Raw genomic sequence first — 12,149 nt, forward strand, 5'->3', positions numbered from 1 at the left:
ACCAATAACTGACCCGTGATTTATGCTCCCTCTTGGGGGACACCAAGGTGCAAAGTGCCCCTGGGGTCTCCGAGGTGGCTTCCCTGGATGGGCTGTCACCGAGCGTCCATGGGGCAGCCGTGCCTCCTCCCCGGGCTGACGGCACCCAGCATGCTCTCCAGACGTGCTGCAGGAGCAAAGCGAGGGGCGGCCAGCCCGTGCCCAGGGGCGGGGGACGCGGTGTTCAGACCCATGTCGGGAGAGCCCCCTCCTCCGCCGTGCCACCCGCAGTGCCCTGTTGATGCCAGGAAGTGGGGGGATGGGCGCCAAAGCCGAGGTGTGCCTTGTGCGCGGCTAACACTCAGGAGGGACAAACAATGTCCCGGGTCTGCCTGGGGACACCGGGGCCTCGGAATGTGAAAGAAGGTTCTAGAACATCTGGCCAGGCTCTGTGAAGACTGTGCTCTCTCCAGCCTCTGGGTGACAGCTAGAGAATGGAGACAGGTAGCCGTCAGGGCCCCCTTCATTTGTCCTGGCAGAGCCTGGCGCCCTCGGCTCTTTGAAGCGCTCACAAAAGCCCCATCGGGCTGCCGGGCCTGGCATTGGCATTACTTGGTCCCACTGTCCCGGAGGCATGTGACCGGGAGACATAGACACTAGGCTGTGTGTGACTGTTGCGTCGCGTCCTCGTCAGGGGTCTTACCCCTAACACAGAGCCGCCTCCTGGCGCGGCGGCCTCCTGCAGTGACCCAGCTGAAGGGCTCCTACGACAGCGGGCGGCCGGCGCTCCAGCCGGGGGCAGGGTGCCTGTCCCCCTGCAGCCTGGGCTGACATACACTGAGCCTGGCCTCCTGGTGTCGGGGTTGGGAGCCCCGCCTTCACCCAGCAATGGTTCCGATCCTCTGGGGTTCCCAGTCTGTCCTCCCCTAGGCCACAGGACACAGAAGGTGCTGGACTTTGTACCCCCAGACCTTGGTGTCCGATCCCCACCCTGCCCAGGTGCCCAGCCGAGCAAGGAGAGATGCCTCATCCCGTGGGGCCCGGGCAGGAGCTCCAAGCCCAGGCTCGAGGGGAGCAGCAGTGGATACTCCAGCCCCCACGATTGCACAGAGCTGCTCTGGGCACAGGGTCTGGCCAGGCTGATCCACCCCACTCTGACCTCTGCTGTCCCCTCCCCACTGTGGGGCTGCCGGGGGTGGGGCTGCCCAGGACAGCATCTCGGTGATCCGTGCACAGAGGGCACCCGTATCCACTGACCCTAGTTATTGGGTCAGGGTCGTCTGCAGCATACGGCTGTTCCTGCTCCCAGACAACCATGGTGGGGCCTCACCCCTGCTCTTGCCCGAGGAGGCACCTGACCCGGTGGGAGCAGGCCCACTGGCCAGCAGGGTGAGGAGAACATTGAGACAACACATTCCCTCCCAGGCGTGCACAGCGGGCCCCGGAAACATTCAGAGCGATACAGGACAGAAGCAACAGGATGGCGGCTAAGGTCACAGGGTCTCACCAGAACCACCCACGTTCTGTACCAGGTCTCCCCCATCAGCCCCGCACCCTGCCCCCACAGGGCCTGGGATTCCCCCCGAATCCACAGAGCCTCCCAGCTCCTGGCTCTTCTCCTCTGGAGCCCAGGCCGTCAGAAGGAAGCCCCAGCCACAGACCTAGGAAACGAAAGCCCTGCAGAACTTTCTCCCCGTTTCGGGGGCGCGTGTGTCCTGCTCCCGGAGCTGGCTTCTACAGGGCTCCTGGACGCACCCGAGCTTCCCTTTCTAGTGCTGAAAGTTATGGCTTGTCGTGAGTCATTGATTGGAAGTGCCACACGTCACCCGGCCCTCATGATTTACACGCTCTTCCTCTGCGGACATCAATCTTCCGGAAGCAGGAGGAGGAAGCTGTCCAGCAAGGTGCAGCCCTGGGCAGGCCTCTCCTTAGGACCAGGGCCTGTGGAGGCCATCCTGGGCCCTGCCCTCTTGTCCTAGCCTGGCAGAGCAGCGGCTCAGAACCCGGGCCTTGGCTGCTGATGTCCGCGTGAAACCAGCAGCCTTCTCTGGGCAGCTCTGCCCAGTCGGCACCCCTGCCCGGGCTCCCTTGCTGGTCTGGACCACCAGCCCTGGAGCTTAGCCTGGCATGGAGCTACAGCCAGGGAAGAAGGGCAGGGGTCCTCATGGTCTAGGACCCCGGAGACCTGTCCTACTCCAAGCTGAGCAGCCTCTGTGGGGTGGCATGGGGGGGTCCTGAGATCAGGAGCCACCCAGTGTACCCCTGGAAGGAGCCCTGTGTCTGGCCGTGTGGAGAATTCAGAGCCTCGGTAGGAACAGCCCAAGCCCCCCAGAGATTGCATGTGCTAAGCTGGGGGTAACCTGCACTCTCCCCTCTCTGGAAAGGGAGCTCTGGGGGGCAGTCCAGAGAGAGAGGGAATCCTGGCAATCACAGCCCCGGGGAAGGTGGTCAGTCCAGGGCCTGTCCTCCACTCTGTGCACGTTGCCATGGTGTCAGATGCAGGGGAGAGGCAAAGTCCCGGCCGGAGCAGGCCGAGTGGGCCGCTGCTGTGCGTGCCTGTGTCCTGCAATGCCGCCCTGAGGAGGAGGCCCTGGGGAGGGCAGAGCAGGCCTCTGCCCAGACCAGAGGCCGGCAGGAGTGAGAGGCAGGGCCTGTCACCCAGGGGCCTCCAGGCAGCCACAGGCTCCGATTGGCCTCTGATTCTGGGTCACGGACCAACTGTGCACACAGGGAGCATTTGCACTGAGGCCAGCTGGGGAGCTGGGCTGGTAACAGGGTGACTCTGGGAGGGAGCGGGGAGCCCCTCGGTGGGTGACATCACCTTTATCTCTGGGCCTTTTACCTGGAAGACACATGGTTGTGATGGGAGCCCTGCCCTGTCGAGGTCTGCCCTGTAGGGATCAGAGGCCAGGGAGCCCCACCCCCACCCCGCGTGGAACCTCTGTCTCTCCTGGCCCAGCCCTGCCCTCCCACTGTGCCCCCGTCCGACAGGCCCCAGTCCACCCTCGCAGGCCGGGCAGCCGGGGCTCAGATCCCCCTGTGCACGTGCAAGAGGGCCGCTCGGCCTCTCTGGGCTTCTTCTGACTCCCACAGAGAGCCCACGGCCCTTCAGGAGGCCTGTTCTAAGTGTGCCTGCTGCTCAGCACAGCCCATCCATCCGCCCTGGCCACCACCTGCATCCAGATTCGCCTCTGCCTTCAGATGCAAATCAGAAGGCTGCCTGCCCTCCAGGACACCCGGGATGGAGCCCGCGGGGTTCTTCCCAAGCCCGGTCTCCCCTGCCCTCTGCCAGCCCCCACACACCACCTCCTGCTTCAGGAGTCCCTGCTCCCAGAAGGGCCCGTGTGCCCCTCACCACAGGGGCTTCTCAGCAGGAGGCTGGGGGGCTCCCGTTTTCCGAACACCAGGGCTCAGGTTGAGGCTGGGGTCACTTTTGTCCGTTGCCCCAAAGTAGCTGATCCTGGACCTGGTGCCTTTCAAGATTTTGTCTCCAAGGCGCCTTTTGTGGGTGGTGAAGACAATAGGTGTTCGTCATGACATGAGGCCATGAAGTCCTGTCCTCAGGGGACCTCAGGGGGCCGGACAAGGGCCCCGAACATGGCGAGGAGGAACTCCGGAGTGGGAATGCCTCCACCCTGCAGGAAGGAAGGTGCAGGCAGGCGGGGGGCCCAGGCAGAGGGCACGTGCCCCCGGCGGGGAGCCGCCAGCGAACAGAGTGTTCCCGGCATGGCTGACAGCAGGCAAGCCGTGCCCGGAGGTTCTGGGTCTGCGCGAGGCCGCGCTGGCCAGGAGCAGGGGTCCGCCCACCGCTCGCTCCGGGGACAGAGCAGGCTGCGGGCCCAGCCACACTCCAGGGGGGTCAGGAGAGAAGGCCTTGTGCCCCGAGCCGAGCTCCGGGCGGGGCCCGCGGGAAAAGCAGGCGGGTTGGGTCCAGATGAGGGCTCCTCGCCTGGGGCTCCGGGGGCAGAGGAGCCAGGTTCCCTTAGCCCCCAGAAGGGCTTGGAAGGTAGGACCCTGCCATTGTCCGCACACTGCTTCCTCTTGCCGGATGTCGGGGTGGGCTCTGGGGGCGTCGCGGGCCGGCCCCTGCGCCGGGGTCCCCACGGAGGCTGGGGAGGAGCCCCCGGGGCCGAGCTGGGGGCCGGCAGTGTCCACAGCCGTGTGGGACCCGTGCGCCTCCGGGGCTGGGTCTTCTGAAGGAGCCTGCGTCCTTTCTCGTGCCGCACTTGACTGTGTAAATATTTTTCTTAGGAGTGAAGAGAGAGCCCGCACTCATGGGTTGGGCCTCGCTCGAAAGAACTGAGAAGTATCTGTTTAGGCATAAAAGCTGAAAACAGTGTCCAAGGCGCCTTTCAAAAAGAATCATTTTTGTAGCTCAACCACAGCCAAGCCGATTTTTTTTTAATGCAAAAAATAAATAAATATTACCCCACTCCCGGTCGAGAGCTCAAGAGTTTGTGTCAACACCGCCGGAGCCTCCGTGCTGGGAGCCAGGCCGGTGGCTGGGGACGCGGGGCCCTTCCCCGCCCTCGGCGCAAGCCCGTCCCGCTGACCCCCGTGGGTGGCACCCTTGCCCATGGCGGCAGGGGACGGAGGCGGGGGTTCTGGTTGGCGGGGATGCCTGCGGAGCCTCCCACAGGCCTGCGCAGAAGCTGGGGTCGGGACCAGGGACGTGGACGTAGCGCCTCCCCCAGCCTGAGCTGCAGGGTGCCCCCCGTGCGGCCGGGCACCGGCCATGTTCACCCTATGGGGCTGTAGAGAGTGGGGGGGGTCGGGCTGCCACACCTGTGGTCTCATCTCTGCGTCCCCGCCAAGGTGGCCTCTGGGACCCGGACTCCGTGTCGTGTGTATGCCCAGAGAGCGGTGTTCGCGGTAGGACTTCGACAAGGACAGAAACCCAAGGATGAGCGCTGTCCTTTAAAACGCCAGTCACACCAGGAGGGGCGGCCGCACAGGTGAGGCCGTGGGCCTCCCGGGCCAAGAAAGGAATGAGCGTGAAACACGGCGGTCCTGTGAGCTCGGACCCTCAGCTTCTCAGGCCCGTCCGAGGGCTCTGCTGGTTGGGGCAGAAACCCTCCCGAGAGGGCAGGCCACACAGAGTCCACGGCCGCTGGCCACGAAGGGGCCACCAGCCTGCGTCTTGACTTGTCTGCCCAGTCTGTGTCTCTAGCAGGAGCCTGACCCCTGGTCCCCGAGAGGCCATCAGAGGGATGGCCTCCACCAACCACCCGGCCCGGGGCCACCCTCTCGGGACCATCCTGAGTCCCCACCCACGGCAGCTCCTTCGGGGGAGGGGCCTGGGAACCCGCTTCCAGCCCACACCCTTGGGGGGAGAAGGCCATCACCAACGAGGGAGAAACAGGTTGGAGGGCGAATGGCTTGAAGGCCGGGAGTGGGAGGCCAGGAAACGGGAACGTTGGGGGTCGTCTCGGGCCCCAGGCCAGACGGGGGGGCGGGGCCTCCCCGAGTTCCTTCTGGTTTTGGAGGCCGGGGCTCCGTCTGGGGTCCCTCCTATGGGCATGGTTTCAGATGCTTTAATAACGGAGTATTTTGAAGAGAAAGAAGCCTTCTGGGATCCGTTTGTGACACCGACCAGAAAGCTTAGCCCCCCTCGGGGGACCCGCCAGAACTCCAGAGCTGTGAGCGTATGAGATGTCTGTGTGTGTGTGTCTGCTCTGGGCTGACTTTCTGGAGAACAGAGGGTATTTATTTTAAGAGTCAAAAAAGATGTTTTGACCAACCCCACTTAGCTCAATCCTGGCACCGAGACCCAGGAGAGAAGAGAAATGCTGGAGGTCAAACCTCCCTTTTTTGGCTAAAATGCTTAATCAAAACACACCTAATACTTCTGCCGGCTGTGGAGGTGGGGTTGGGAGCGGCCAGCGGCACGCGTGCGGAGGCTCAGCTAGCAAAATAAAGAGGTTTTTCAGCAAAGCAGCAGCCTTGGCGAGGAGGCCGGCCTGCGAGGCTCCAGGAGGGGCGCGTCCGGTGGTTCTCGCCCGAGGTCGGCGGCGGGTGAAAGCCGCGACGGAGGATGAGGAGCGACCCTGCGAGGCTGAGCGTCACAGGCGGGGAGCAGCTGCCGGAACAGGCCTTCCCAAACCAGACAGACCCGGCTCTGGGAGGGGCGTCCTGTCTTCAGAGTCGGGGCCTCTCCCTTCTGTGTCACGCCACGGGGGCGGCCTCCTCCGGGTCACCCGCAGTCCTACCTCTGGGCTCCCAGCAGCCACACCGCACCGGGAAGGGCTCAAGGCCCACCTCAGCAGCGGGTGACAGCCCAGCCCTGTCGGACGCGGCTCGGCACGGCTGCACTCCCGTCCGTCCGGGCCCTCACTCCGTGGGTGGTGCTACCACCTGCCCAGCTAGGGACAGGGTGGTCTGAATGCCTATCGCATATCCCCATCTGACCATGGACTCCCGGATGGGGGGCCACTGTCCCTGAGCTGGTGCGCAGACCTGAGGGGCAGAAAAGAGCCTCGAGGCCTCGTGATGGGTGATTTCCGGGGAGGTTCCATTCTGCTTGGCTGCCCTTGGCCTCAGATGAAAGGCAGAGCCTCTGGCCACCCTCAGCCCAAGGCTTGTGGGCCCCGGGTGGGTCTGGACAGAGGCCGGCTGTGTAAGGGACAGCAGAGCCCTGGGAGCAAGGCTGCACCGTGCTCTGCCCTGTCTGCTCGGAGTGATGGGGAGGGGGCTGGCGCTCCTCCGAAAGTCTCTCCTGCTGGTGCCCGACCAAGTGTTTCTGCTTGAACCGGGAATGGCCCCTGCGGGTGCCCCAGAGGCCAGTCAGCGAGCCCATGGGACCAAGGCGCCTGCACTGCAGGGACACGGCAGGTGCCACCTTCAAAGATAGAGGCTGCCCTGCAGAGCTGCAGGCTGGGGCTCCCGCCCCAAACTCTCTGTACTGGGGAGTGGGTAGGAAGGAAGGTCAGTCAGGGCCACCAAAAATCCAAGTGAAACTTGGCAGGGTGGGCGCCCAGGCCAACAGAGGGCCCGACGGGCAGGCGGAGGGTTGTTCCCACCCTGAGCCCAGGACGGAGCGGGTTTGAGCCCAGAGGGGTCCATGTGCGGCCAGGGGGCTGACAGGACCCCCGGATGGTCCTCCTATGCCCTGAGGGAGACGTGTCCTTGTCCTCTCCAGAGCTCTCCATGACCCAGCCGCTGGGAGAGGAGAGCTGGGGGTCAGGCTAGTGCTCCCCGCAATACGCCCTCTTCCTTACCAGGAAGCGGACGGTGTCTTGTGCTGACGTCTGAGCAGAGGGCAGCAGACCCCCGCCTGCAGCCCAACCCGGCGCCTCTGGGCCCAGGACGGGCCGCGGAGGGGTGCCCTGTGAGCAGGCGTCGGCCTAGGAGCACTGCGTGGCAGACGGGGCCGTGCCGGTGGCAGGGACCTCTCCGCTCAGAGGAGCCCCGAGAGGCAGGCTGCACAGGAGGGCCAGGCCTGGTTTCAGCTCAGCCTTTATCTCAGAGACGGACTCTGCTTGAGGCTCGGCTGCCGCATGAGCCACGGGAAGCACCCAACTTCCTTTCGTACTCTGGGGAGCCCCAGGGCCACCATGGGGTGCGGGCATCCTCTCACCAGGCCCGGGGCCGTACCCTGGGCAGGCCACAGCCCTTCAAGCCTCTGTCCCCCTCCGTTCATGGCAGCTCTGGACGGCTGGGGTCAGCTCTCGCACAGCAGGTTGGAAGCGTGCAGGGGCTCCGCTCACAGATGGGCACTCAGCGATCACGTGCTGGCCTTGACCTGGGGAGCACACTCTTCTGGGCGTTGTGGGGTGACTGCGTGGTGTCCCGAGGGGCCATGACTCAGGCCTCAGGAGTTCCCAGGAGTGGGGCGCTCTCCTCCCACGATTGCTTCCCATGGCCTGTGCGACGCCCCAGGGACTACACTCCCCAGGAGGTTAAAGCAGGGTGTTCTCCTCCTGGATCGAGTGCCCCCCTCTGCAGGGGGCAGGTCCACCCTGTTCCAGAGACCCCGTAACCCCCATGGAGCCCCCCATGCCGTGTGACGCAGACAGAGGCTTTCATCCTGCTGGTGGCCGTGTTAGGGTGCCGGCCTAGGCGGCACCTCGCAGGTGTGTGGACCCTGTCCCTGGCCTTTGAGCGTCGGTGAGCACGACCCCTTTCTGGAAGCCACAGCTCTACTGAGTTTCGGGCAGTCGCTTCCTCTGTCTTCCCCTTTCCCAGGTGACCGAGCCACCAACCAGCCTTCCTGGGTCACGATTTGAATAAAGAACAGATGCCCTAAAGAGTAGAAACGCAGGGCCCGCTTGTTGGCCGGACTCGGCCCCCAGCATCCAGGGCCAACCTCCCACAAGCCCATCCACCGCAGCCCCCGGGCCGGCACCTAGCGACCTGGCCCCTTGCGGACGCCCCGGGGGCCTCGCCAGCCTCCGTGGTGCTCACCTTCTCCGACTCGCTCCCTGTGCGCCTGTAACCTTCCAAACCACAATTTCAGAGTCTATTAAAAGAAACATAAAATCCCCAACTGCTTAGAATTCTCAGCATTTAAAAATATGACTTACTGTTATTACAGCTGAGCCCCTCACCCGGCCTGCGTGGGCACCGGTGGGCGCGCTGCGCTCCCGGCTCGTCATCGGGGAGAGTGTGGTGTAATTTTAAGGGGATGGTAAATAAAACCTCTGGGTTTGACACCATTTCTTGTGTTGGTTTTCAAATATTAGTCTCCGTCTCGGTTTCTGTTCTCATGGAAAGGATGTTACGATTTATAGACGCATCCGTGCCCGCGTTTGTGATCCAGAAGAGGGAAAAGCGCGTTTATACAGCTAATTTGTCGGTTTGCCCAGCTTCGAAAGTTCTCTGGGACCCGTTCCTGAAACGCTGTCCCCTGGAGTGGAGCACGGGGGTTTCAGGAGGAGACGCCAGGCAGGTATACGGCTCTCCACGCCGAGCCAAGAAAAGCTCCACGTCAGAACTGTCGGTGGAAGAGAGACCCAGAACGGCTGTACTTTCTCTGCCAACTGACCTGAGCCCGCGGCAGCGGCACAGGGAAGGCCAGAGCTCCCGGCGCTGCCCGCGGCCCGTGCTGGAGGAGCCGCTCACCGTCCCCGGAGGGGGCTTCCGAGCCCTGCTGTGGGTGCTGCTGTGTCCTGCCTTTGCCTGATCTCCGCTGAGAAGCTTCCTCCAAAAACCACATCCACTTCCCAGGGGTCTGGGATAAAGGGCCCATGAATGCGCTGCCTGAGCCCCCACCTGCGGGCAGGACAGTGGCAGGGAGATGGCGCCCGATCGCAGCCCCGCAGCCCGCCTCCGCCACCCTGTCGCCTCCTCCACCCTGGCCCCCTGGGGGGCGGATCGGGCCACTCAGCCAGGCTCTGCCTCCCGGGTGGCCTGCAAGCCCCACGAGGGCCATACGGTGCCCCACGCCCTCCCGCTGACCCTGTGCGTTGGCGCTGCTCACAGGCGGGGTCAGAGGGCACAGGGACAGACCGTGGTGCGTCTCGGAATGCTTTCCTGACCCCTTCAACGGTGGTTGGTAGCATGTGTGTCATCCCTTAAGGACCAGGGGGAGCTGCCCAGAGAGGCTCCTTCCCTACAGGGAGCCAGCTGCCTTCCCCGGGAGCCGATGTCCGAGGAGTGGGGTGTCCTTGGTGTTCTCAGCAAACAAGGAAACACCGTTGGTGTAAAGGACATGACTTCCCAACAATCACCGCCTTCCATATTACAGGGAAGCGACGAGGTCTTGCCTTGTCACTTCTGAGAACTTAGGATCTATCCCCACGGCCTGCCACTGGCGGCAGCTTGAGGACGGCATCCCGGTCCCCAGACACTAACGTCTGTCTCTAACTTGTTTTTCAGCACATGCTGGCGGATGCGGAGGTGTCGTCCCAGGAGGGCTGCATCCAAAAGGTAGGAGAGCTGGTTCCACGCCTCTCCCTCGCCGTGGCCCGCGTGCGACCCCCAGCTCGTGTGCGCGCAGCCGGGTCCGTGGGGCCACCTGCCGCTTGTGGGCGATGTGTCGTGTGTCGGAAGGCAAGCGCGGGACAGGGGTTCCGGGGACGGTAGGACGGTTGTGGTCTGCGCGGTGTGGGCAGGCAGTGGGGCCCTGGCTCCTGACAACCAGGAGAGCCGCCCCCGTGGGAATGCTCAGGCCGCGCAGACGCAGAAGTAAATAAACACGGGTCACGTTGGTGTGACCACCTCCACTGGATGCTCAGTGAGAAGAAAACAGACGGGGAAAGACCACAGTCGGCCGCGAATCGCACAAAGCCTGTGCCCGGGCGGGGCGTCGGAAAGCAGCCGATCGGGTGAAAGGAAAGGCATCCACGGGGGGAGCGTCTCCTGCGCTCTCAGGGGCTGATGGCGGTTCCCCGGGTGGCAGACGTTAGCTCGGCAAGATGCAGAGAGTAAACTGGCCCAGAAAAACACCAAGAAACCCAGAAGCCATTCATCAGACAGGGCTCAGGGCCCACCCAGTCTGGGTCACCCCCGCACACACACAAACACAGGACACACGCACTCACACCCAGCGCGGTAGCCAACCCACACTTCTGCGTGTTCCAGTAGAATGAGGACGGCGGTCTCTCTCGTCACGCTGCCCTCAAAACACCACCCAGGAGAGGCGGGGAGTGGGCCCGCCGAGGGTGCCCAGGCCTGGGGTTGTCCCACCGTCTGCGTTGCGGGATGTGTGTTTACAGGGACGGTCGGCCTCTGCTGGGGGGAGCCCGAGGTGTGTCGCAAAGGGACGTCCAATGTCCCAGGTGTCCCCGTGCCCGGCTTGATGGTCTGAGCTGAGGACTCTGGGCTCAGCTTCCATAAGGGGGTGGGGGAGACCTGACCCTTCTCACCAGGTCCAACCCCACAAATACTGATTTTGCAGAAAACCCTGTGAAGGGAGGGATTTTCTGACCCTGCAGTGACTTCCCGAAGGAGCTCTGGCAGGGGTGATCTTGTAGCCGATTCTCGCCTAATAACCCAGGGTCTGTGTCCGTCCAGAGGGTGGCCTGAGGTCTGTCTTCCTTGAAACACGACATCCCTCCCAACAGCCCCCTTTCCCTCTTTTTCTGCCTCTGGGAACAAGGTCGGATTTCCCTAAAAGGTGAAAGGTAGCAAAAGATTGTAAAGAGCTTTCCCGTGTTTCAAAGAACTGAAGTCTTTCCTGTCCCCCGAAAAAAGCCCTGCAGTTGGGTCCAGGGTCTTGACCTCCAGAGAGAACACGAAATCCTCTTCTCTCACCACCAGCAAGCAGCAGGTGGCACAGCGGGCTTGCCCCGGCAGTGGGGTGGACTGGCGGGAGCTTAGAGGGGACGCCTTCAGGAGGGATGGGCGTAGCCTGTCCGGTGTGCGCACCAGGGTCGAGGCAGTAGGCCAAAAGGTCAAGTCTAAATGTGAAGATGGTGAGCAGGCCAGGGCTGGATGCTTCTGAGCCAGGACGCGATTTTCCCCGGGAGAACCCCCGCCGGCACAGCCCCTCTGCTCCTGGAGCACCACGGCTTTTCCTTTCCTAAAGCATCAGCCCATCGGGCCCGGGCTGACCTGGTTGGAGGGCTTTCCTGAGAGCTGCTCAGGGACGGGTGGAAGGTGCCACGCACACAGCGCCGGTCACACTGCCTGGCCCAGGCACCCGCTCGAACACAGGGCCTTGGAAGGCCCGGTGGAGGGCTCTGAGGTGCCCTCTGTGCCCAGAATCCCAACTGACCTGACGCTCACAGCAGCCGGACATGCAGGGGGCCCGGGCACCGGAGCAAAGGGGACCCCGGTGGCTGTCCGTTTGGAACGAGGCCTCCTGACTCCCTGCCCAGCCCCTCTGCCTCCTATCACTCCGCAGGTCCCTGCTGCGGGGGGCGGGGGGGGGGTTGGCTGCTGCCGGGAAGGGGGCTCTGCCCAGCTACCCCCACACACCCTTCCCCACATGAAGGAGCCGCCTCACAACATCCGTTGTCCTCTGAAATCGGGGATTTTTCCGGCACGTGCTGAACTTGGACACTCTCAGCATTTGGGCCATTCGAGTGTGACGGGGTGGGTGTCCAGGGTCAGGCTGGTGGGAGGGTCAAAACCTGACCCTGGGGCTTAGCTCTGGACGCACCTGGGTGGGTTCCACGCCCAGACCATCCGGGAGGCAGGGGAGGGGGGGGAGACGGGAATGGAAACGCCGAACGGGTTCAAGCACGGAGGCTGGGAAGTGAGCGCCTTTAGCTTCCCTCCGAAGTGGG

The 12,149-nt window shown here is 63.7% G+C and overlaps 1 protein-coding gene across 2 annotated transcripts in view; it reads left to right on the forward strand.

Annotated features, from left to right (window-relative positions):
* Positions 1-12,149, forward strand: part of PRDM16 (PR/SET domain 16) — a 299,031-nt gene that overhangs the window by 135,225 nt on the left and 151,657 nt on the right. For both annotated transcript variants that reach the window (XM_045063582.1, XM_045063581.1), the window contains exon 3: positions 9,796-9,846. In XM_045063582.1, coding sequence (XP_044919517.1) covers positions 9,796-9,846 — 51 coding nt within the window. The remainder of the gene's footprint in view (positions 1-9,795; positions 9,847-12,149) is intronic.

Source organism: Mustela putorius, unplaced genomic scaffold (genome assembly GCF_011764305.1).
Source record: "Mustela putorius furo isolate JIRA1106 unplaced genomic scaffold, ASM1176430v1.1 tig00003853_pilon_pilon_pilon, whole genome shotgun sequence".
Lineage (NCBI taxonomy): Eukaryota > Metazoa > Chordata > Mammalia > Carnivora > Mustelidae > Mustela > Mustela putorius.